This window comes from Mirounga leonina, unplaced genomic scaffold, assembly GCF_011800145.1.
Source record: "Mirounga leonina isolate KUSES-001 unplaced genomic scaffold, KU_Mleo_1.0 Mir_153, whole genome shotgun sequence".
Lineage (NCBI taxonomy): Eukaryota > Metazoa > Chordata > Mammalia > Carnivora > Phocidae > Mirounga > Mirounga leonina.
In genome coordinates, this window is record NW_023270387.1 from 6,006,911 (window position 1) to 6,028,493 (window position 21,583).

The window sequence follows — 21,583 nt, forward strand, 5'->3', positions numbered from 1 at the left end:
TGCCTTACCTTAGTTGCAGAGCTGCTGTCCCGGGTTTCTTACTTCGTTCCTTACCACTGGTCCTGCCTCCTTAATTCTGTTAACTGGATGGCCATGTGATACAAGATAGTTTTCGTTTTTAATACTACTGGGGTGTTTTTTTTTGGATGTAGCTTATAGTATTTCTAAGTTATAGAAGAATTTCAAAAGTTGTAGGAGACAACAGAAGTTGATGTAGCCAATTTGGACCCAAGGTAGAAATGAAATCCATACTGTCATTTTTTGAAGTCTAAAAAGAGAGGAAAGAAGTGTGTATCAGGCCCTGTTTCTCTAAATTGCTTCCAGCTGCCTGCTTCCTAATATAGAAATATTTATTAAAGGTGGCAGGTTAAAAATTGGTTTCCTAAGGCAAAATATGACTGTTTCCATACTTTGTTAAAGAGCAGGAAGCATCTGAGATTTCACGTCTGTGATAGCTTTTTCCATTTATTCATTTATTTATTTATTCATTCATTCATTCATTTATTATTAATTAATTATTTGGTTTGTTTTTTTGGGGAGGGGTATGGTGTGGAACAAATAATACATATTTCCTGGCTAGCAAAACAAAATAGTAAACAGCTTAGACAATTTCAGTGAACTAAAGATGATTTCCTCACGTAGTGAATGAGAAATAGGACACTATTCTTTATGTGTTCCAACAGGATAAAGGTGTTCAAAAAGGTAGAAGGAAGCATTTAAGATCCTAAGTAAGACAAAGACAGTGATGGATCTGGCTGGCCATGAAACTCAGCGATGAGGCTAGAAATAAGGAAATAAGCAAAATAAAATACAGCTGGGTGGAAAAACGAAATTGAAATCTTACCTAGACTAATTGGAGGCAATAAAAGATTTAAAGAATTATTAAACTGAAATGCTATAAAGAGGCTTTTTAAAATAGAGGAAAAATTTGTTAATTCTGACATTGTTGAGAAAGGCGAGTGTATTGAAGGAAAAAAAAACACTGTTGTTTGAGGGTTTGGTGGGGGAACTTTTATGTGAAGAGTAAGAGAAGAAATTGAGGAATATAGAAACCGTATTGGAGATATATCAGAAACTTATTTTTCTGAAAGCATTCAGTACTTAAGGTGGCAGGTACACACTCTCAGAAGAGCTTATTAGGGTAGGAGCATATTCTGGAAAGTATCCCAGGTTAGGCCTATGGATTCAGAAAGGTAGGAATCCAGAAGGAGGAATCTATTCATCAAAAACTGCGTAGAATGGTTGTGCCTTATGATCCTCCATAAGCAGGAGGGAAGTCCACACAAAGCTGAGATCACTACATATCTATGTAGTTTTTGGTCTGGTGGGAAAAAAAAGAGCAATTTTCAGTTGTCTGCTTTCCTGTTTATGTTGACCTGTTAAGATGATTTTTAAAAGAATCATAAATATTTTGTAATAAATATGTTGTCATGTTTCTTAATATATTGTAGTATTCATTAACCATTTTCATCACTCTATACATCAGAATTGCAGTTCACAGACTACAAAGAAAATAGTAGTGCATGGTCTTATTGACCATACAGAATAGAGAGAGATTAACATTTACTTATGGTCTGTTTCTTAATGTAATCAGAAGGACTAACCTAGCTTTGAAATGTGAAGAACTTTGAAAGGATATGTGGGCTCTCATCTGTATAATTTTGTGTTTGAAATAAACATACGTTATCTATAAAATATAAAAAATTGGGAAGGATTTCTAGAATGGGTCTTTAGGCTGTCTTAGATACATTAGATTATGAAGTGCCGGTATCCAGTAATGAGACAAGGATCATACACAAATAAGTTGTCTTAACAGCTGTGATTCTCATCAGAAGGGAATTCGGGTTTGGGCCTTGTAGTCTGGAATCGCATGTTCAGTATCTGACATTTATATTTGGATCTGAAAACAGTTTTAAAAACCATTACAAATAGTGTATCAGAAAGTAGAATCTGAGTAAAATCTTTCTTAATGGGCCATGAACTGGAAAGTTGAAAAAAGGTGTAAGTTTCTCAGAATATCAATTTTCAAACATTCTTCCAAAATTGATAGAAATGTAAAAGGCACATACTGAGTCAAATTATGATGCTGTAACCTAAGACAGTTTGAACAAAAATCAACTAAGCATTGTAGAGTGGGGACAGCAAAGTCAAGTGCCCTTTGATTTAAATTGTGCACCCTTGAACAAATTGCTGAATTTATCTAAGCTTTGGTTTTCTAATTAAAAAAATTATCAGGGACCAGATTTGACTTGTAGTTGTTATGAGCAGTAAATGAAGTAATGCTTTATTCCACTGAGAATTTATTCACTAATTCTTCTTTCAAGAAATACATACTGAATGTTTCCTGTGTGCCAGCCTCTCTGTGATGCCCTGAGGACACGAATTTTAATAGAAATGGTCTTAACCCTTGTGGAGATTACAATCTATTAGGAAAAATGAAACAGGAGCACAAAGGACGACTATGTGGCTTACTGTAATGGGGGCAAGAGTGCATACAAAGTCCATTAACAGGCCGCTGTAATACAGTCCACTGCAGAGGTGGTGATTACTGGGACTTGGGGAGAGGGGCACTAGCTCTTGTCGTTCTCTCCAACTCTTTCGTTTCCTATTTTTATCAATATGGCCAAATTTATGCATATTTCCAAGGTTTATTGTAGCTTGCCTTCTATTAAACTTTAAACAATAAGATTGGTAAATGGGAACATTGTGGAAAAAAAATACTGTGAGATTGATTAGACCATTTTATAAGATTATTTCCATAATTTATAATTTATAAGCACTCCTGTTTCTAAAAGATCCTTTTAGTTGATCTGCATTTAGAGGTCTCTTGTCTCCTTCCTGTCCTTTGCATGGCCCACCCTGGTTCCCCTGCTGCAGCCGCTGTGTAATTCTAGGACTGCTGCTTTGTCTTAGCGGTACATTTGTGGAGCTCCTCCACAAAAGAGAAACTGTTGCTGTAACATCATTTTATCTATTTTTATTTATTTTTTAAAGATTTTATTTTAGAGAGAGAGAGAGAGTACACAAGCAGGGGGAGGAGCAGAGGAAGAGGGACAGGGAGATAGTCTCCAGCAGACTTCTGCTGAGTGTAGAGCCCGATGCAGGGCTGGATCCCACAACCCTGAGATCATGACCTGAGACGAAATCAAGGGTGGGATGCTCAACTGGCCGAGCCGCCCACATGCCCCTGTAACAACATTTTAAACAGAAGTCCAGTTGTATTCTAGGTGGCTCTTTATTTTTAATCGTAGTAAAATACGTCTAATGTAAAACGTACTACCACCTGAACCTTTGAGTATAGAGTTCAGCACTGTTAAGCACATTGTAGTTGTAGCTGTACAAGATTTCACAAACGTACTTTTTCTGCTTACTGGTGGTGGTGTTTTTATTTCTTTTTTCTCCCTAGCTTTATTGAGGAATAATTGATAAGTACGATTGTATGTAAAGTATACAACATGATTTTGTTTGTATGGACAGTGTGAAATGACTACCAAGATTGAGATAATGCATCCATCACTTCACAGTTAACTTTCTTCTGTCTGTGATGAGGTTGCTTAAGGTGTATTCTCAGCAAATTTCAAGTTACAATACAGTTTTTTTTAGCTGTAGTCACCATGCTGTACATGAGATCCTCAGTTTATTCATCTTATAACTGAAAGTTTATACCCTTTCACCTACATCTCACAATTTTTCCCTCTTCCCAGCCCCTGGCAACTACCATTCTATGTTTCTTTGAAATTAGCCCCCACTTTTTTCTCTTTAAATATTCCACATATAAGTGATACCATACAGTGTAGGTCTCTGACTTACTCCACTTAACATAATGCCCTCCAGGTTCATCCTAGTGTCACCAAATGGCAGGTTTCCATTCTTTCTCACGGCTCAGTAATATGCCATGGTATTTGTATACCATGTTTTCTTAATCAATTTTTATCCTTTGACAGATACTTAAGATGGTTTTTCATGTCTTGACTATTGTGAGTAATGCTGCAGTGAACATGGAAATGCAGATATCCCTTTTAGAAACTGCTTTTGTTTCCTTCGGATTTATACACAGGAGTGAGTGGTATTGTTGGATCATATAATATATGATAACATAATTTTTTGAGGAACTTCCATTCTGTTCTCCCCTGTTGCTGCATCAGTTCACATTCCCACCAACAGCGCACGAGGGTTCCCTGTTCTCCAGACCCTCGCCAACACTTGCTACCTTTGGTCTTCTTGATGATAACTCTCCTAATAAGTGTGAAGTGCTGTCTCATTGTGGTTTTGATTTATTTCCCTCTCCTAGAAGAGAACATAGGGAAAAAGCTCCTTGACATTGGTCTCGGCAGTGGTCTTTTAGATAAGACCCCATAAACACGGGCAGCAAAAGCTGAAATAGACAAAGGGACTATATCAGACCGAAATGCTTCTGTACAGCAAAGGAAACAGGCAGCCTGTGGAATGGGAGAAAATATTAGCAAAGCATATATTGAATGAGGGCTCTCTGAGATATAGATAGGGAACTCCAAAGCAAAAAACCCAAATGATCCAATTAAAAAATGGACAAAGGACCTGAATAGACTCTTTTCCAAAGAAGACATACAAATAAATGGCCAATAGGTACGTGAAAATGTGCTCAACATCACTAATCATCAAGGAAGTTTCTTTCTTTCTTTTTTTTTTTTTACATTGGATTAAGTTTTATAGGAAAAGAGAACTAAAATGAGTTCCATAAGGGAAACAACTATGAAAAATTCCTGACTTCTGGAAGAGTTTATTCATATTTTTTTTTTTTGCTAGCCCAACAAAAACGTTTATTTATTTTTCAGTAAATGCAATTCCTTTTTTTTTTTTGATGTAGTGTTCCATGATTCATTGTTTGCATATAACACCCAGTGCTCCATGCAGAATGTGCCCTCTTTAATACCCATCACCAGGCTAACCCATCCCCCACCCCCCTCCCCTCTAGAACCCTCAGTTTGTTTCTTGGAGTCCATAGTCTCTCATGGTTCATCTCCCCCACCGATTTCTCCCCCTTCGTTTCTCCCTTCCCACTATCTTCTTCTTTTTTTTTTTTTAACATATAATGTATTATTTGTTTCAGATGTACAGGTCTGTGATTCAACAGTCCTACACAATACACAGTGCTCACCATAGCACATACCCTCCCCAGTGTCTATCACCCAGGCATCCCATCCCTCCCACCCCCTACCACTCCAGCAACCCTCAGTTTGTTTCCTGAGATTAAGAATTCCTCATATCGGTGAGATCATATGATACATGTCTTTCCCTGATTGACTTATTTCGCTCAGCATAAGACCCTCTAGTTCCATCCACGTTGTTGCAGATGGCAAGATTTCAGGGGGTTTTATGGCTGCATAATATTCCTTGTATATATATACCACATCTTCTTTATCCATTCATCTGTCGATGGAAGTTTATTTCTTAAGAAAAGGTTTTGTAGATGGCTTTCAAATAAAATGTCAAATAGTGCATCCTTCATTAATACTGTGAATTATAGTTCAGTAACTTTAAGATGGTGAAGGAATTATGCTGACATAGCAGGGAGAGAGTCTCAAGCAGACTCCTGCTGAGCATGGAGCCCATCATGGGGCTGGATCTCAGGACCCTGAGATCATGACCTGAGCCAAAACCAAGAGGCAGGTTTCCAGCTGAGCCCCCCAGGCACCCCAGTCTCCTTCACTTTTAGATACCATTTCTATTATAAACCATTAATTTTTCCATGATGCGTGTGGGAGCTACTTTAAGGAAACATAAACATCTGATTTCTTTAGAGTATCTTTTCTTTTAATTCTGACTTTCATCTCCTTCTGGTTTTGTTTTTCCTTTTTCTGCAATGATACTTTTATTGTACCCTCTGGGATGTATAGTAGTAATGCTTTTATTAAAGTGGGTTTTTTTTTCATTGACTATATTTTGAATCCTCTTATAGCCGGGGTTAAAAGTAACACAGACCTTCTGCTAGGAAGACTGCTTTTAGCGACTGTTCTTGTTCTTTTATCTTCCAAGTTATTTGTGGCAACCTTCTACAGCTATCACAAGACCTTGAAAATAACTTGATTCTTTATCACTTTTGTATTTTACGATATTTTCCTTTTAGCATTTGATTCTGAAGTCTAGCATACATGTGCAGGAAGTGCAAATGGAAATGAAAATTGCATTTTGATGTTTTACATCTTGTCAGGAAATCTTTCATTAAACTCTTTGGTAGTTGCAAATTTCATTCTTACACCAATAATACAAAGTCTTGTAGTCGAAATATAACTTTTGCCTAACAATAAGATACTTGATATTTTTCATGATTTAATGAATAGAAATTTAAAGTATTAATGAGCACTTCTCCCCTTATCCAAGAGCCAGTGTTGAAACTCTTAGGAAAAGTGAAATCTGCATTTTCAGGAGTTAAATTCATTTTTGAAAAGTCTTTCAGTTGGAAAAGTATTGTTAAATGTGGTATTAAAAAAATCCAGAAATTTTCATTATTTTAAAAAAATAATTACATAAAGATTAAAAGTATATGTTTAGCAAAAAACAAAACAAAGCGAAACAACAAAATATTACCCTGTATGGCAAAAGTCTGAACATAAATGATACAGTGGGAGAAAATATTGACACATTTTTAACAAATGAAAAGATTTCACAAATTAATAAAATGCCAGGAATTCATTAAAAATACTGGTAATGAATATACATGGTGCATGGGGGAAAATGCCTTTGAAAAGATGTTCTGCTATGCTTAAAACAATATAAATGAAATTAAAATTCCCTGAGATGTTATTTTTTCACCTGACAAAAACATAAAGCCTAATAATCTATTTTTTTAATAGATGTGGAGAATCAGTTACTCTCAAATTTTTGTTGGGAATATTAAATTTTGTATAACTTCTCAGAAGGGTTATTTGGAAATATCTTTTGAAATATAAATGCACATAGTTTTTGACTGAGTGCTTTAAGTTTTAGAAATTTATCCTAGGTAAATAGATGCACATTTATATGAAGCTATGTATACAAGGCTCTTGATTGCAGGGATAGCTCTTTTAGTATCTTGGTGTTCTTCATATATATTTGAATGTGGGCAGAATGTCTCTGGAAAGGATATAGAAAAAGCTATTAACACTGTTTCTTGGGAGGTAAACATGGGGCTGAAGAAGACATGAATGGCAACTTTTTTTTTTTTTAAAGATTTTATTTATTTATTTGAGAGAGCGAGAATGAGATACAGAGAGCATGAGAGGGAGGAGGGTCAGAGGGAGAAGCAGACTCCCTGCCGAGCAGGGAGCCCGATGCGGGACTCGATCCCGGGACTCCAGGATCATTACCTGAGCCGAAGGCAGTCGCTTAACCAACTGAGCCACCCAGGCGCCCGAATGGCAACTTTTTAATATGAATAAGACATGAATTCATAGGAAGTGAATATCCTTTACAAAATAAATGAGCATAAGAATGACATTGAACTAAGCTAAGCCTCTCTTATGAACCATATGTGAAATCCACCATCAGTGGACACCCAGAAGGTACCAGCAATGCCACCGTGTTTGGGTGTTTGCCCCTCAGTTCAAACATTTGTCCCTCAAAAGGAAATTTTCCTTAACTTCCTCTCCCCAGCCTAGACTGGCTAGGGCAGGTACCCTATTACATAGAATTCATTCATCTTGTGTATTTTTTCTGAGCACTTAATACATTTGTGATTAAATACTTAATATTTTCCACTGGTTTAATGTCTTTTTTCTGCCGATAGAGTTCGGCTCAGGGAGGCTTGGGAGTCCACCTGTCTCTTTCACTGCTGGGGTCTCAGTATGCACTGCGGTGTCTTGTACGTGGATGACACTCTTGTGCATATTTGACTGAAGAAAACTCTCCAGTACTGGAATAAAGCCACAGCCTATCAGTAAAATAAGATAAACATGTGTCTTACCCATGTTGCAATTTCTGTTCTTCCTTTCTGTTGGTTCCCTCAGACAAGCAAACTTTTTTGTAGGGGGAGATCACGGCTCCCTTTTAGAATCCATGATAAACCGTAAAGATGCAAAGATGCAAATACCCCCCCACGTTTTGTGACGTAATTTCAGTGGTTTCATGGGTTTCCCTGAAGCTCTTGATGTGGAGCTTTAGTGGAACCTGCATCATCCCGAGGTTCCACCCTGTAGGGTTGGTTTTTTGACTGACCTTTTTTCTGTTCTGACAGTATTTGGTATTTCTGCTTTGTGACTTTTTCTCTCATTTCTGGGACCAGGCATTTGTATTTTATTATGAAAAATTTCTAACATAAAGAAAAGTTGAAGAGAGTGTATTTTTGGACACCAAAATATCCACCACTCATATTCTGCAGTTACCCTTTTGCCACATAATTCTCCATCTATCCATTTATCACCTTTTTAAATGTAATGCATTTCAGAGTAAGTTGCCAACAGCATTACACTTTCTTCCATATACTTGAGCTTGCCTGTCATTCATTAAAGTTCAGTATTTGTTTACAGGACTCTCTTGAGGTAGAAATTTATGTACAGTAAAATGCACCAATCTTAAGTGCAACATTTGAATATTGACTGTTGTATACACCTGTGTAACTCAAACTCCCATCAAGATAATAGAGTATGACCATCACCCCCAGAAAGTTGCTCCTCAGCATTTTTTTGTTTTTATTTAAGTGGTGATAATTTACTTCTTTGTTATTTTTACGTCATGATGATCCTCTGAGTTTGCACTATTTGATCAGCATTGTCTCTCTGATGACAGAACATTAGCCAACCCAGGATCCTCAAGAATTGACCTAAAACCCAAGAAGATCAAGTAGGAGTCATTAACACAGTCGCCAACCCTGGTGGCTCTGTTGGTGGTGCTCTTTGGTAATTGTCTCTAGGGAAAAGTGGGGGCTGGGCATGTAGGAGTAATGGCTGAGCAGAAGGAAGTGGGGGTCTTATTAATGCCCTGTGTTCACAAGGTGTCCTACAGGTGGCAACTTAATTTCAGTTGACAAGCTTCTTATCACCCTGTTCTCTTTCAATTTAGTGTTACCCCCACACAATTTACTGAGTTGAAGTAAGGAAATGATGATTGTATTATTTTCCAACAATAATAGTAATGTATCGGCTCTACAACTGGGGACGCTCGCAGCTCTTGGCGCCGGGCCCAGATTCCTTCAAAATGTCTACTGTTCATGAAATTCTCTGCAAGCTCAGTTTGGAGAGTGATCACTCTACGCCCCCAAGTGCATACGGGTCGGTCAAAGCATACACCAATTTTGATGCTGAGCGTGATGCTCTGAACATTGAAACGGCCATCAGGACCAAAGGTGTGGATGAGGTCACCATTGTCAACATTTTGACCAACCGCAGCAATGAACAGAGACAGGATATTGCCTTCGCCTACCAGAGAAGGACCAAAAAGGAACTTGCGTCAGCACTCAAGTCAGCCTTGTCCGGCCACCTGGAGACTGTGATTTTGGGCCTATTGAAAACACCTGCTCAGTATGATGCTTCTGAGCTGAAAGCCTCCCTGAAGGGGCTGGGGACTGATGAGGACTACCTCATTGAGATCATCTGCTCAAGGACCAACCAAGAGCTTCAGGAAATTAACAGAGTCTACAAAGAAATGTACAAGACTGATCTGGAGAAGGACATTGTTTCTGACACATCTGGTGACTTCCACAAGCTGATGGTTGCCCTTGCAAAGGGTAAAGGAACAGAGGATGGCTCTGTCATTGATTATGAACTGATTGACCAAGATGCTCGGGATCTCTATGGTGCTGGAGTGAAGAGGAAAGGAACTGATGTGCCCAAGTGGATCAGCATCATGACTGAGCAGAGTGTGTGTCACCTCCAGAAAGTATTTGAAAGGTACAAGAGCTACAGCCCTTAGGACGTGGTGGAGAGCATCAAGAAGGAGGTCAAAGGAGACCTGGAGAATGCTTTCCTGAACCTGGTCCAGTGCATTCAGAACAAGCCCCTGTATTTTGCTGACCAGCTGTATGACTCCATGAAGGGCAAGGGGACTCGTGATAAAGTCCTGATTAGAATCATGGTCTCTCGCAGTGAAGTGGACATGTTGAAAATTAGGTCTGAATTCAAGAGAAAGTATGGCAAATCCCTGTACTACTACATCCAGCAAGACACGAAGGGCGACTACCAGAAAGCACTGCTGTACCTGTGTGGTGGGGATGACTGAGGCTCACGACGGATGAGCGCCCAGGAGTGGTGCTCCTTTGTTTCCAGCTAACGGTTCTAGAAAATAGCTTGTGACTGACAGTCCCCTTGTGCCTGTCCCCGCGAGGATGGCGTTAGCATCACCCCCTCCCCATCCTTATGTCAGTTGCCTAAGCATTGCCTGCCTCTCATGTCTAGTCTCTCCTTTTAGCCAAAGAAATGAACATTCCGAGGAGTTGGAAGGGAAATCTGTGATGTGAAACACTTTGCCTCTTGTGTACTGTGTCATAAACAGATGAATAAATTGAATTTTTACTTAAAATAATAGAGGCGCCTGGGTGGCTCAGTCGGTTAAGCGGCTGCCTTCAGCTCAGGTCATGATCCTGGGGTCCTGGGATGGAGCCCCACGTCCGGCTCCCTGCTCAGTGGGGAGCCTGCTTCTCCCTCCCCCTCTGCCTGCCACTCTGCCTACTTGTGCTCTCTCTCTCTGTCAAATAAATGAATAAAATCTTAAAAAAAAAAAATTAATGTATCTCAGAGTCCAGTGGCAGGGAGAGGGTTGTGAGGGATGGGCAGAGCAGTTTAGGGCCCTGTGCAACTAGATGGCAACATTCATGCGGTCAGGGCCAGTGGGGGTTGGGGGGTGGAGGAGGTGGGATATCCCACAGGAAGAAGAAATCTAGAACAATTGGATTTCTTTTCATAGAAATCTTGTGAGGTGCACACATGGAAATTTTAACGTATTGATGTCTCTGATGTAATAACAATTTGTCACTTCAGAAGAGATTAATCTTTTCATAAGCATTTTGTGGATTTAAAATCTTAGAATGTTCTTAAATTTGAAATGATTCATGGTCTAAGAAATAAGCATAGTTGGATAATATAGCTTGCATGTTTTAAGAACCAGAATTATAACAGCAGTTTTAGTAATACCCACATAAGAGAACCATTGGTGTCAAAGTAAATTTCTTGTTGTACTTAAATTATCATACTGCAGATACACTATCTGATTTCCATAGTAAGTATTATTATCTAAAAATATAATGATTAATAACTTGACACAAACCTCTGTTTTAGTGTGTTGTTGTTTTTGATTTCATGGTACTTTATTTTTAAGCATTTTTTAATTCATTATCAATAATACTTACTTTAAGTGAATTGTTCTTTCTGTGTATATTAACATAATATAATGGTTGTAGCCAGGGGTATATCTTTTCGAAGCTTCTGATAATTCTTGTTTCCTAGGTCAGTCCCTCCTTTCTTACTTTTTCTTGGGTGGTTACCTGTAACACAGAGTTAAAAAAACCAACCAATTAGGAAATTCAAAGTCCAGAATTTTGCAAATTAGACCTCTGTGCAGTTGGCACGATCTCTTTAGGTAGTGTGAAATCAATATATAATAGTAGTATTTGAGGTTTATCGAATACTTACATTTTGTGTTTTTACATTTATTGTTAAACTCTCTGGAACAACTCTATGAGATAGAGGTATCATCGAGGATACTCAATTTATAGCTAAAGCACAGTGATTAAATAACTTGCTCTTACACAGCTCAAAAGTGGTAGAGATTGAATTCAAATCCGTTTTCTTAACTATTGCACCAAAGACTTATTCTGTCTACTCATCTGATGGAGGCTTCATGGTACCCCTGGCTCTAATGTGAGGAGTATAATACAGATCCCTCTGAGTGGTGAGTTACTTATTGTCACTCATCATTGCAGGCTGTGCTATGACCTGGACAGCTCCCCACTTCAGACGGTTTGCTCATCATTCACTTAGCATAAGTAAACAATGGCTCTGCATTTTTAATACCCTGCTTTGGTGATTTTTAGGACATTAGATGGGTTCTGATCAGTGTATCCTGCTAAAAGTACTCTGATTCTATCTCACCTTTGGACACAGCTTAGTTATCAAAGGATATTTTCCAGTGTTCATATAGTAAATTACTGTAATAGGAGGAAGAATGTTGAGCTGCAAACAATGTACTGTAGTAATTTTGCTTTCCAGGTAAACATTTCCCTATTCTGAAAATTTAAGTTTGCCCTTGGAATTGGTTTCTAAATGTGCTCTGTGTTACAGCTGCAAGGTAGCTTTATTTATGTTGAATGTCCATTTTTCACATTATCACATTTCTTCTGGTGTCTCAACATTATCAGGATAGTATAGTTTTAGTAATAGAAGAAATTTTAAAGGTTACTTATGTCTAACATTTATCTTGTTTAGATTTAAGCCCCTTTAGCACTGTGGGGGTACCATTAGTTAAAAAATCTAATAACTTCATTTCTGGATAGTATTTTTGGTGCTTATTAGCCAGTGAGCCAATAAATACATTTAATTTTGGAAAGTGTATTACAGAGTTAAATTGCTGATATAAACGCAGCCATTTAATCATCTTTGTTTTTTGTACATTTTCATACAGAAAAAAGAACCTTCTAAATCCAGTGTCAAGAAAAAAGTGACCAAGGTCGCAGAAGCAAAAAAAGTAATGAAGAGAAATTTTAAAGTGAATAAGAAGATAACATTTACTGATGAAGGGGAGGTAAGATTCTTAAATGCTTCATTTCTGAGGTACCATCCCAGTATTGTAAAGAGTCTGACTCTCTTCTGACGTCCATTCATCAGTGAGAAAAAGAAACTGTTTCTTTAGAGCACGAGGCAGCTCCTGTCAGCGTTGTCTTAGGCAGTTCTCAGCTGTACGTCTGGAGGCAGGAAGGCCTCACGGACAGTGAGCTGCCACAGTTCTGGGTGCTGATGACGCGGAGTTGGATTTGAGCTTTCTCAATTCCGTTTTTACAGGTTAGACTTTCCCGTCAGGGTGTCCATCAACACGTTCTGTGGCAACAAACACAAGAATAGTAACACAACTACTTGCCACAGCCTTTCCTGGACTCTGTAAAGTTTCTGCTTTGCACTTCCTCCATTACCACGCTGTACTGGCATGTTTCTTACCAGGCTGGCTGTGAGACGGCGTTTTCTGCTTCACATCGGTGCCTGGCTCTCACCTCACCATTACCTTGGTCTTCGCGTAAATAGGTACCACTCGCAGATGGCTCATGAAAAGTCCCTCTGTTAAATCACAGTGTTCTCTCCGTTTTTAAAGAGGAGAGAGGTCTGGAAAGTCAGGTGACTTACCTAAGGAGTAGTGGTGGTTAGTGGTCATAGTGGGTCTTCAGAATAGCCGCTCCTGGTTTTCACTCTCTTCAACCTACAGGTTTTCCTGTGCATCTTGGTAGAGCACACACCCACTGTCCCACTGTCATCTCATTTTCCTTGCCTTGTCTTTTATTTCTTTCTTCCTAGCACTTATGTGACTTTATATTTTCTATTTACGTGATTGTTGTCCTTTTCTTCCACTCTAGTGGAATGAGGGTAGCTACCTGAGGGAAGGTATCTGTCCGCTTTGCTCACTGCTCTGTCTCCAGCACTGAGAACGGGGCCTGACATACAGTAAACCCATAAGTTTATTGAATGAATGGACTGTTTTCTAATATCCCAATAAAATAACAGTTTTTAAGATACTGACTGTAATGTGTCACACAAGACATTTCCTCATCATTCATACAAATGCTGCATAAACAGTCTCTATCCAGTGGAGTATGTTTCCTATTAACTGTGAGGTTAACAGACATCTGGATGTTACTTGGCAAAGGGAGCCCAGGTTTGCACTAGGAATATGGAGTAAGGTGGTGTATAAATCATATGAAGAAAGAGCGCAATTTAAAGTTGTTGGAAGTTGCAGAGGAAGCCTATAGAATTGATATGTAATGGATCCATATGAAATTATTGAAAAGAGGTCAGCACCTGAAGCAGGCTCGGCCAAAATATAGTTGTATTACGTCAGATGCTTACTGTAAAGCAAGATTAGTGCTGTTAGCATAATGAGGTTCCTGACTGTGCTAGTGCGTTTAACTGCGCGGATTATACCAATTTCCTCCAAGGGGAGTATAAATCCTTAACTGTAAAATGTTTCCCTGAAAACTTAACTGCTGATAGGAGCCCTGTCTGGCTATGGGCCACACTGAAACTTCTGCTCTGAAAGTCTGAGAGAACTTTTCCTTCAGCCCGCAGAGGCCTGAACTTTTTTCATGCGGTCATAAAAAAGGACTGAAGAGTCGGAGCAGTGGGTGGTGTTCTTTCTGTCACACCGGCTTCCTCTCCCTGCTTCTTCAGTGTCAGTGGCTGCCGGCACGGCCACCCACACACTGACAGGTGTGACCCCCATTCGGTGCCAAACGTCGAGACGCTGTGGGAATCCTGTCTTGAAGACTGGCTGGTGACAGGAGTGAGAGGAGCTGACGAGAGAATGTGTGTGCCTACAACTTCACTTTGCTTGCAGTTTAATTAGTGGCCTTTCAAAACAATGGCAGCTACTGAAATCCTCTGGCAACCAATTACTAGTTAAAAACAAGAGAATAGGTTTTGTCTAAATTGTCTTGAGTTTTACAGTGTTAGACCTGGAAGATGACCGAGTCAAATAGACCTTTTTAAAAAATTTTCAGACAAGGACACAGATGCCCAGAAATGAAGTATTTATTCAGGATTATGCAGTAGGGCTAGCCTAAAAGTGAGGACATTAAGCCAGGTCCCCTGACTCCAGGTCAGTGCTCTGACTTCTGTGTTACCTTGTTCCTAACCGTGAACTGTATGTGTAAATTGTGTAGATTTGAGCCAGCTCCTGAAATCCAAGCTAATTTTCTTTTATGCCTAGTTATTTTAGTGTTTATGTGTATTACAGGCTGATATGGGATTAATCGATCAATTTTGAGCATTCAATATGTGGCAGATACTGTGGCTGGGCCCCGAGAATACATAAACAGGATAGACAACAGCCCTCAAGGAGATGAGATTAATTCTTGGCAGAAACACAGGAAAACACGGGAAAGTCAAACAACAGTATGGGGAGAGAAGGGTCGAGGTGCCAAGGTAGCCGGCGGGACTGCTTGGGTCCACCTGGCTCCTGTTCTGCACATGTTGGGAATGGAGCCAGCAGATCATAGCCCATTAAGACACTGAGATGATGTGGAAGCAACTAGCTTCTCCTCCAAAGTACTTCATGACATTTTCCTTTATTCCTGCTGGGTCCCTGGATTGTGGCAGCATTACTTTATCCTGACTGGGACAGTCTTTTCAGGGGTTTGCTCGCTTTATTTATAAAGTTTGTTCGGAAGCTTAAGAAATGCAGGTTGTAAGGCAGAAAGTGGGGAGAACACACCATTTCAAAATCATTATACAAAGGGAAATGGTTTTTTGTTGATGTTCCCGGTCCTCTGCCCCATACTTACTGTTTTCCTGTCTTCAGTTAGTTCAGCAGTGGCCACAGATGCAGAAATCTGTCTTGAAGGACACCGACGAGGAGGACGGTGCTGGTGGCATCAACTTAGATAGAGCCAAGGAAAGGCTTCAAGAAGAGGACAGATTTGACAAAGAAGAATATAGGAAGAAGATCAAGGCAAAGCATCGGGTGAGCTTCCCATCTTGAATTAATATGAATAACATTTACATGTCCCTAAATATTCATTAGATGGTCATCAGTAACCGCATTACTTTCTTCTTTGACTTCTTGAACCCTTCTTTCTCTGAGGGTATTTTCTCATCTTATCTAGTCCCTTTTTCTTGCTTCTGCTGGTGGAGTCTTGTATACTGACTGGTTTCTAAGAACGTTGCCCAAATGGGCTTTTGGTTGAGGTAACCCAAATGATATTAGTGATTTCTTTTTAAAGTTTTGATTTTGAGATTAATGTGGTTTTACATGCAGTTGTAAGAAGAAACAGTCTGTATTACTCTCTCATCCTGTGTGCTCCATTTCTATAATTTTTGCCATTTCAGGAATGTTAGGTAAATGAAGCGGTGGAATGTGTTTGTAGCCTTTTGGGACTTGCGTTTTATACTCAGTGTAATTCTGTGTAAATTCACCCAGGTTGTTGTGTGTCTGAGTGCTTGGTACAGATATACCACGGGTTCTTCACCATTTACCTGTTGTTTGCAGCTTCAGCTTAATAGTTGATAATGCATGGAAGATTTACTTAGTGTATTTAAAAAAAATAGAAAGAAAAGAAGAAACCTTGTAAGAGGGAGTGCTTCTGTATAAGCATGTGCACTGTTAGCCTTACACTTGGCAGTTTTCTGTTACCCTGGAACTGGGCTACTCCATTCCGGTCACTCCTGGTCTTACTGTCTTTTCACACTACTTAATTCCCATAAAAGTGGACTTTTCACTAGATAAATGATTCAGTTAATGAAATAAGGCAGATTTATATTTTTAAGGACATTTCTATAGATGCCCTTGAGATAATGAATGATTTCAGGGGAACATAGTCTCATGCCCAAGAATTACTGCTATAACGTGAGGTTCTGGGTTAAGAAACTTGTAAGCTTTTGGGTGTGGACATTGTTAACTATATCCTGAGAAGGATTCTTGTGGGTTTGGACTCCTCTTTGACCTTGTAATGATTCAGGAACTATTATAGAGCAGCAGTTCTTGTTTCTTCAAGGTTCGATGCAGCTTCGCAGTAGCATTTGATGAATAAGAAAAGTAGACATTGAAGATAGCTGCAGGGGTGGAAATGAATGGTGAGAAAATCCTTTTAGAAATGTGGGGAACAAATGAACCTCAAACACAGTTTGTAGTTCAGAATGTTATTTTGAAAACTAAACATTCCATGCATTGCTGTTTATTACAGTACTTTAAATTGAAATTTGGTACTAATTATTTGTTATTAAAATTTTTTATAATATTAATTAAAAATTTTAATAATATTAAAATGTCAGCAGCATGTCACATTTCCGCTTAGAGTACTTATCCACGGGAAGATTGAGCATAAGGACATTTTGTCCTTTATTTTTACATTGTAGCCAGCAGTACAAGCAACAGGAGGTGTTTCCCACTGCTGCCCGTTCTTGTCTCCCCTGCTCTCCCTCCCCCGTGTGTGGAAGTTACTATATCCAGGCTGTGGAATATTGTTTCTGAAACCTTTAAAATCTTAATTTCAAATTGACTAAGTGCACATTTATTACACACTGTTTGTGTGCTAGGCTCTGCCCTAGGCTGTGAGGATAGAATACTTAAAATATGTGGGTTCCTCTGTCCTTGGGAAGATTATAATTAAATAGTAGTTAACTGCACACAAGCTTTTTATGCCTCTATTTTTTTTTACGTGAACATTTTTGAAATGAAAAATATATTCATGTTCTAAAATCAAGATCATAAAAAAGCTAGTTGAGACATCTTGCTTCTGCCCATGCCTGTCTTCTTACTCATACCTACCCCCATAGGTAACTGTTTTTATTAATTATTAATATATCCTAGGGGCACCTGGGTGGCTCAGTTGGTTAAGCTCCAACTCTTGATCTTAGCTCAGGTCTTGATCTCAGGGTCGTGGGTTCAAGCCCCACATTGGGCTCCACACCCGCGTGGAGCCTACTTAAAAAAAAAAAAAATTGACATATCCTGGCGTTTCTTAACGCAGATGTGAGTAAATAGAAATACAGATCCTTATTTTCTCCCTTTGTTACAGGAAAAGTAAATATACTGTATGTAGATTGTTCTGCACATATCCGTTTTCACTTTTATGCTTTTAAATAATTTATTTTCTTTGCACCATTGTTAAAAGTAGTATGATTTTTAAACTGTCATGGTGACTATCTTACAGCAAGGTTGAACAGAGCACTTTGGGCTGACATAGTTGTGAGAGACATCACAAGAACTTCACATACTACTGGTTCTGATGACTGTACCTCTGTAACTAAAGTAGACAGAAGGTCGGGCGCCTGGGTGGCTCAGATGGTTAAGCGTCTGCCTTCGGCTCAGGTCATGATCCCAGGGTCCTGGGATCGAGTCCCGCATCGGGCTCTCTGCTCCTTGGGAGCCTGCTTCTCCCTCTGCCTCTCTCTCTCTGTCTCTCATGAATAAATAAATAAAATCTTTAAAAAAATAAAATAAAATAGACAGAAGGTCTTTTTTAACAAGTCAAAGCTTGTTGTCTTGTATAAAGTAGGTATATTCTGCACAAGGTCACCTATAGCATACTTTCCATATTGGATGTTGAAAATATTATGTAGCCTGAAAAAAGCACAAGGAAATAACTAAAATAGTCTTCTCTCTGTTCAACTTTAATGTAAATGCTACCTGAGTCACAAGTGATTAGTTTCTTGGTATTTCCATCAGTAAAAATTATTACTTATGCATTTGTAAGTATTTGTGTATTAAATTAGCGAAAATGTCCCATTTGAGCACTTTGGAATTAGTACGTTTATGACAGCATACCTAAGACACAGTACAGGCTGGGCGCCTGGGGGGCTCAGATGGTTGAGCGTCTGCCTTCGGCTCAGGTCATGATCTCAGGGTCCTGGGATCGAGTCCCGTATCGGGCTCCCTGCTCCGTGGGGAGCCTGCTTCTCCCTCTGCCTCTCTCTTTCTCTCTCTCTCTGTCTCTCATGAATAAATAAAATCTTTAAAAAAAAAAGACACAGTACAGGAATTCACATCAGTCACGCACCAAGTACCGTGGACTGGATTTCTGCCTCAAAGACATGTAGTATTTTTTTTTTAAAGATTTTATTTATTTATTTGAGAGAGAGAGTGAGAGAGAGAAAGAGCACAAGAGGGGGGAGCGGGAGAGGGAGAAGCAGACTCCCCGCTGAGCAGGGAGCCCGATGCGGGACTCGATCCCGGGACTCCAGGATCATGACCTGAGCCGAAGGCAGTCGCTTAACCAACTGAGCCACCCAGGCGCCCCCATGTAGTATTTTTTTAAGTAGCAATTTGAACATTTGGCTTGTTTGGTGGAAGGAGTGTTACACTGTAAGGAGCAGTACTTGCGTTTGAACCCTGAGTCTGGCATTGCCTGGTCCAGTGGGATTACCAGTCACCAGTATGGACTGCAGCGTCTTGTTATGAAAATGAGGAAGTGGGAGTGGGGGTTCATACCCGATGATCAGAGGGATCCTCTGGCTCTGTGTGTATAGGGAGGACATGGGAATAAAATAACCCCTTATTGTTTGGAAAATGGAATTTGAATTGGTCATCTTTCCCTGCTGATAAAATGGGTTCATTGATTGATGATAAGGCCTCCTTTGAGGTTCACTTATTTTCCAGTGGTTACTAAAATTTAACTTAGAAGCAAAATATATTATTAATCCTGCACAGATTATTTTATCTTAATTGCTTTATCTGAACACATTATTGGTTTTGAAATCATATCTTTTTCCTAATTGAGTATATTACTTATTCTAATGACAATTCTTAGTTCTTCTAGCGTAAGGTTTTACCGTGGGCAAATGTAATTGTTTCCCTTAAAATTGTAACTCATAATTTTGTTATTTCTATGGAAGAATACTGAGAGGAATTGTGTGTCCCTAAAGAACACTTGAAATACTAACTTAGGATCTAGGAATAAGCTTTACCTCATGAAGAAAGAAAAAGAAGAAAGAAACTTTAACAAAAAATTATGAGTGAGGGATGTGCCTGAGAAAATTGTACATGTAAAGAAAACTCCACAAAATCTCTATTTTTAAAAATATGTGTCAATTTTAGGAGTTTTCTTAAGCTTATCAGTGTTCGTTTAGCATATTTAGACTATTTCATGATTATTTTTTTGGTTTCAAAGGATAACATATTTAATATATATGTGAATTTTGTCATAATGATTCTGTTTGACAGGCGGCGTTTGCTCCTGCTGTTTAAACTTAACAGCTTTGCACCATGGTTTCAAGCGCGCACTCCCTCTCTGTGCTGTAAGACTCGGCTGTTCATTTTTGTCCTCCATGCTGATACACCTATTCTTTTTTTTTTTAATTTTTTTTTTTTAAAGATTTTATTTATTTATTTGAGAGAGAGAGAATGAGAGAGAGCACATGAGAGGGGGGAGGGTCAGAGGGAGAAGCAGACCCCCCACTGAGCAGGGAGCCCGATGTGGGACTCGATCCCGGGACTCCAGGATCATGACCTGAGCCGAAGGCAGTAGCTCAACGAGCTGAGCCACCCAGGCGCCCCTGATACACCTGTTCTTGACTTGTATTTTCAGCTAGCAGATTCTGAAAGCTGTGTAATTTCTACTGTGACTCGATTAAATATCTTTGTTCTAATGATTTAGAAACTGAGCAGTAAGAATTTTAACTAGTTTGTAAGAAACCCAAAAAAGCCATGACAGCCTCACTGGGAGTAGAATTTAGCTCTCTGCTGCTGGAGCTCAGCGCTCCCTGCTCTCTGGACTTCAGGCCCTCGTGCCTGGGCTGTGGGTCACTGAGTCAGCAGTGTTATTTACCTTGGTGAGTCGTCTTTGCAGCCATTGACCGTCGCTTTTTGTTTTCTTTCCCCGAGACCATTTCAGCCTTCCGCTTTCCCTGGCAGGCAGCTGTACCTGAGTAGGCCTGTTGGTATTTAATAGGCTGAACCTGTTGAAACCACTCATCGGAAGTAAGATTATAGTAGGAGCTGTAATATTTGCATAGAAGACCATTAGTAAGTTAGTATGTTATAAAGGCAAAACCACTTCTTTTGGATGGAAGCAGTGTGTTTTCTTGTAATTCGATCAGAACTCTGAAAGGTGGGCTGTGGAGCACATCAGTGAAAGGTGTCTTTACTTGAATGGAGTGAAAATCTGCTTTGTGGTGTGTCATCATTCTTAGCTCTGAAAGATTGCAGTATTTAGGGTGATAATATCTGCTAGACCAGCTGGGAGTGGAGAGAAGCAATATATCATGAAGTTCTCTTTCATTCCCTTGAAATTTGCTTTGAGTGCTTTATCCATTTTGGACTGTGTGTTTATTTATTTATTTATTTATTTATTTTTTTTTTTTTTAAAGATTTTATTTATTTATTTTTATTTATTTGAGAGAGAGAATGAGAGAGAGAGAGCACATGAGAGGGGGGAGGGTCAGAGGGAGAAGCACACTCCCTGCCGAGCAGGGAGCCCGATGCGGGACTCGATCCCGGGACTCCAGGATCATGACCTGAGCCGAAGGCAGTCGCTTAACCAACTGAGCCACCCAGGCACCCTGGACTGTGTGTTTAGATAACACCGCCATGTCAAGATGTGGCTTGCCAAAAGATGGTTGAGTACTGCTCTGAGTCCCACTTACTACTAGTGTGAACAGTAGACAGTTAGGAAAGAATTAAAGGGACTTTTTAGAAAATCTGTTTCGTTTTTGTTTTTGTTGACACAGGATTTAGTTGCCGTGGAATCCAGGTATCTTAAACATAAGTGTATATGATAGTCAAGAGCGAGGGAAGCAGTAATCAGGCGTCTTAGAATAGTAGTAACAAGAACATTGACAGTAATAAGCAGTTAGTTGATTGGGCCCTGCACTAAGTGCTTTGTATGTATTATTCTATTATGTGCTAACAACTTCTGAAATAAGCGAGCTAGCCTCAAATTACAGATGATAAAACAGAGTTAGAAGGAGCAGGTAATTTGTCCAAGGCCCCACAAGTCAAA

The 21,583-nt window shown here is 39.4% G+C and overlaps 2 protein-coding genes across 3 annotated transcripts in view; both read left to right on the forward strand.

The window, feature by feature from the left end:
* The window catches only part of DDX10 (DEAD-box helicase 10), a 329,406-nt gene that overhangs the window by 139,486 nt on the left and 168,337 nt on the right, over positions 1 to 21,583 (forward strand). For both annotated transcript variants that reach the window (XM_035008875.1, XM_035008874.1), the window contains exons 14-15: positions 12,568 to 12,687; positions 15,448 to 15,609. In XM_035008875.1, the coding sequence (XP_034864766.1) occupies positions 12,568 to 12,687; positions 15,448 to 15,609 (282 nt within the window). The remainder of the gene's footprint in view (positions 1 to 12,567; positions 12,688 to 15,447; positions 15,610 to 21,583) is intronic.
* LOC118013196 (annexin A2-like) lies at positions 9,073 to 10,464 on the forward strand. The gene has a single exon (XM_035008876.1). It carries the CDS (start codon positions 9,088 to 9,090, stop codon positions 9,862 to 9,864), a length of 777 nt encoding a protein of 258 aa, XP_034864767.1. The 5' UTR covers positions 9,073 to 9,087; the 3' UTR covers positions 9,865 to 10,464.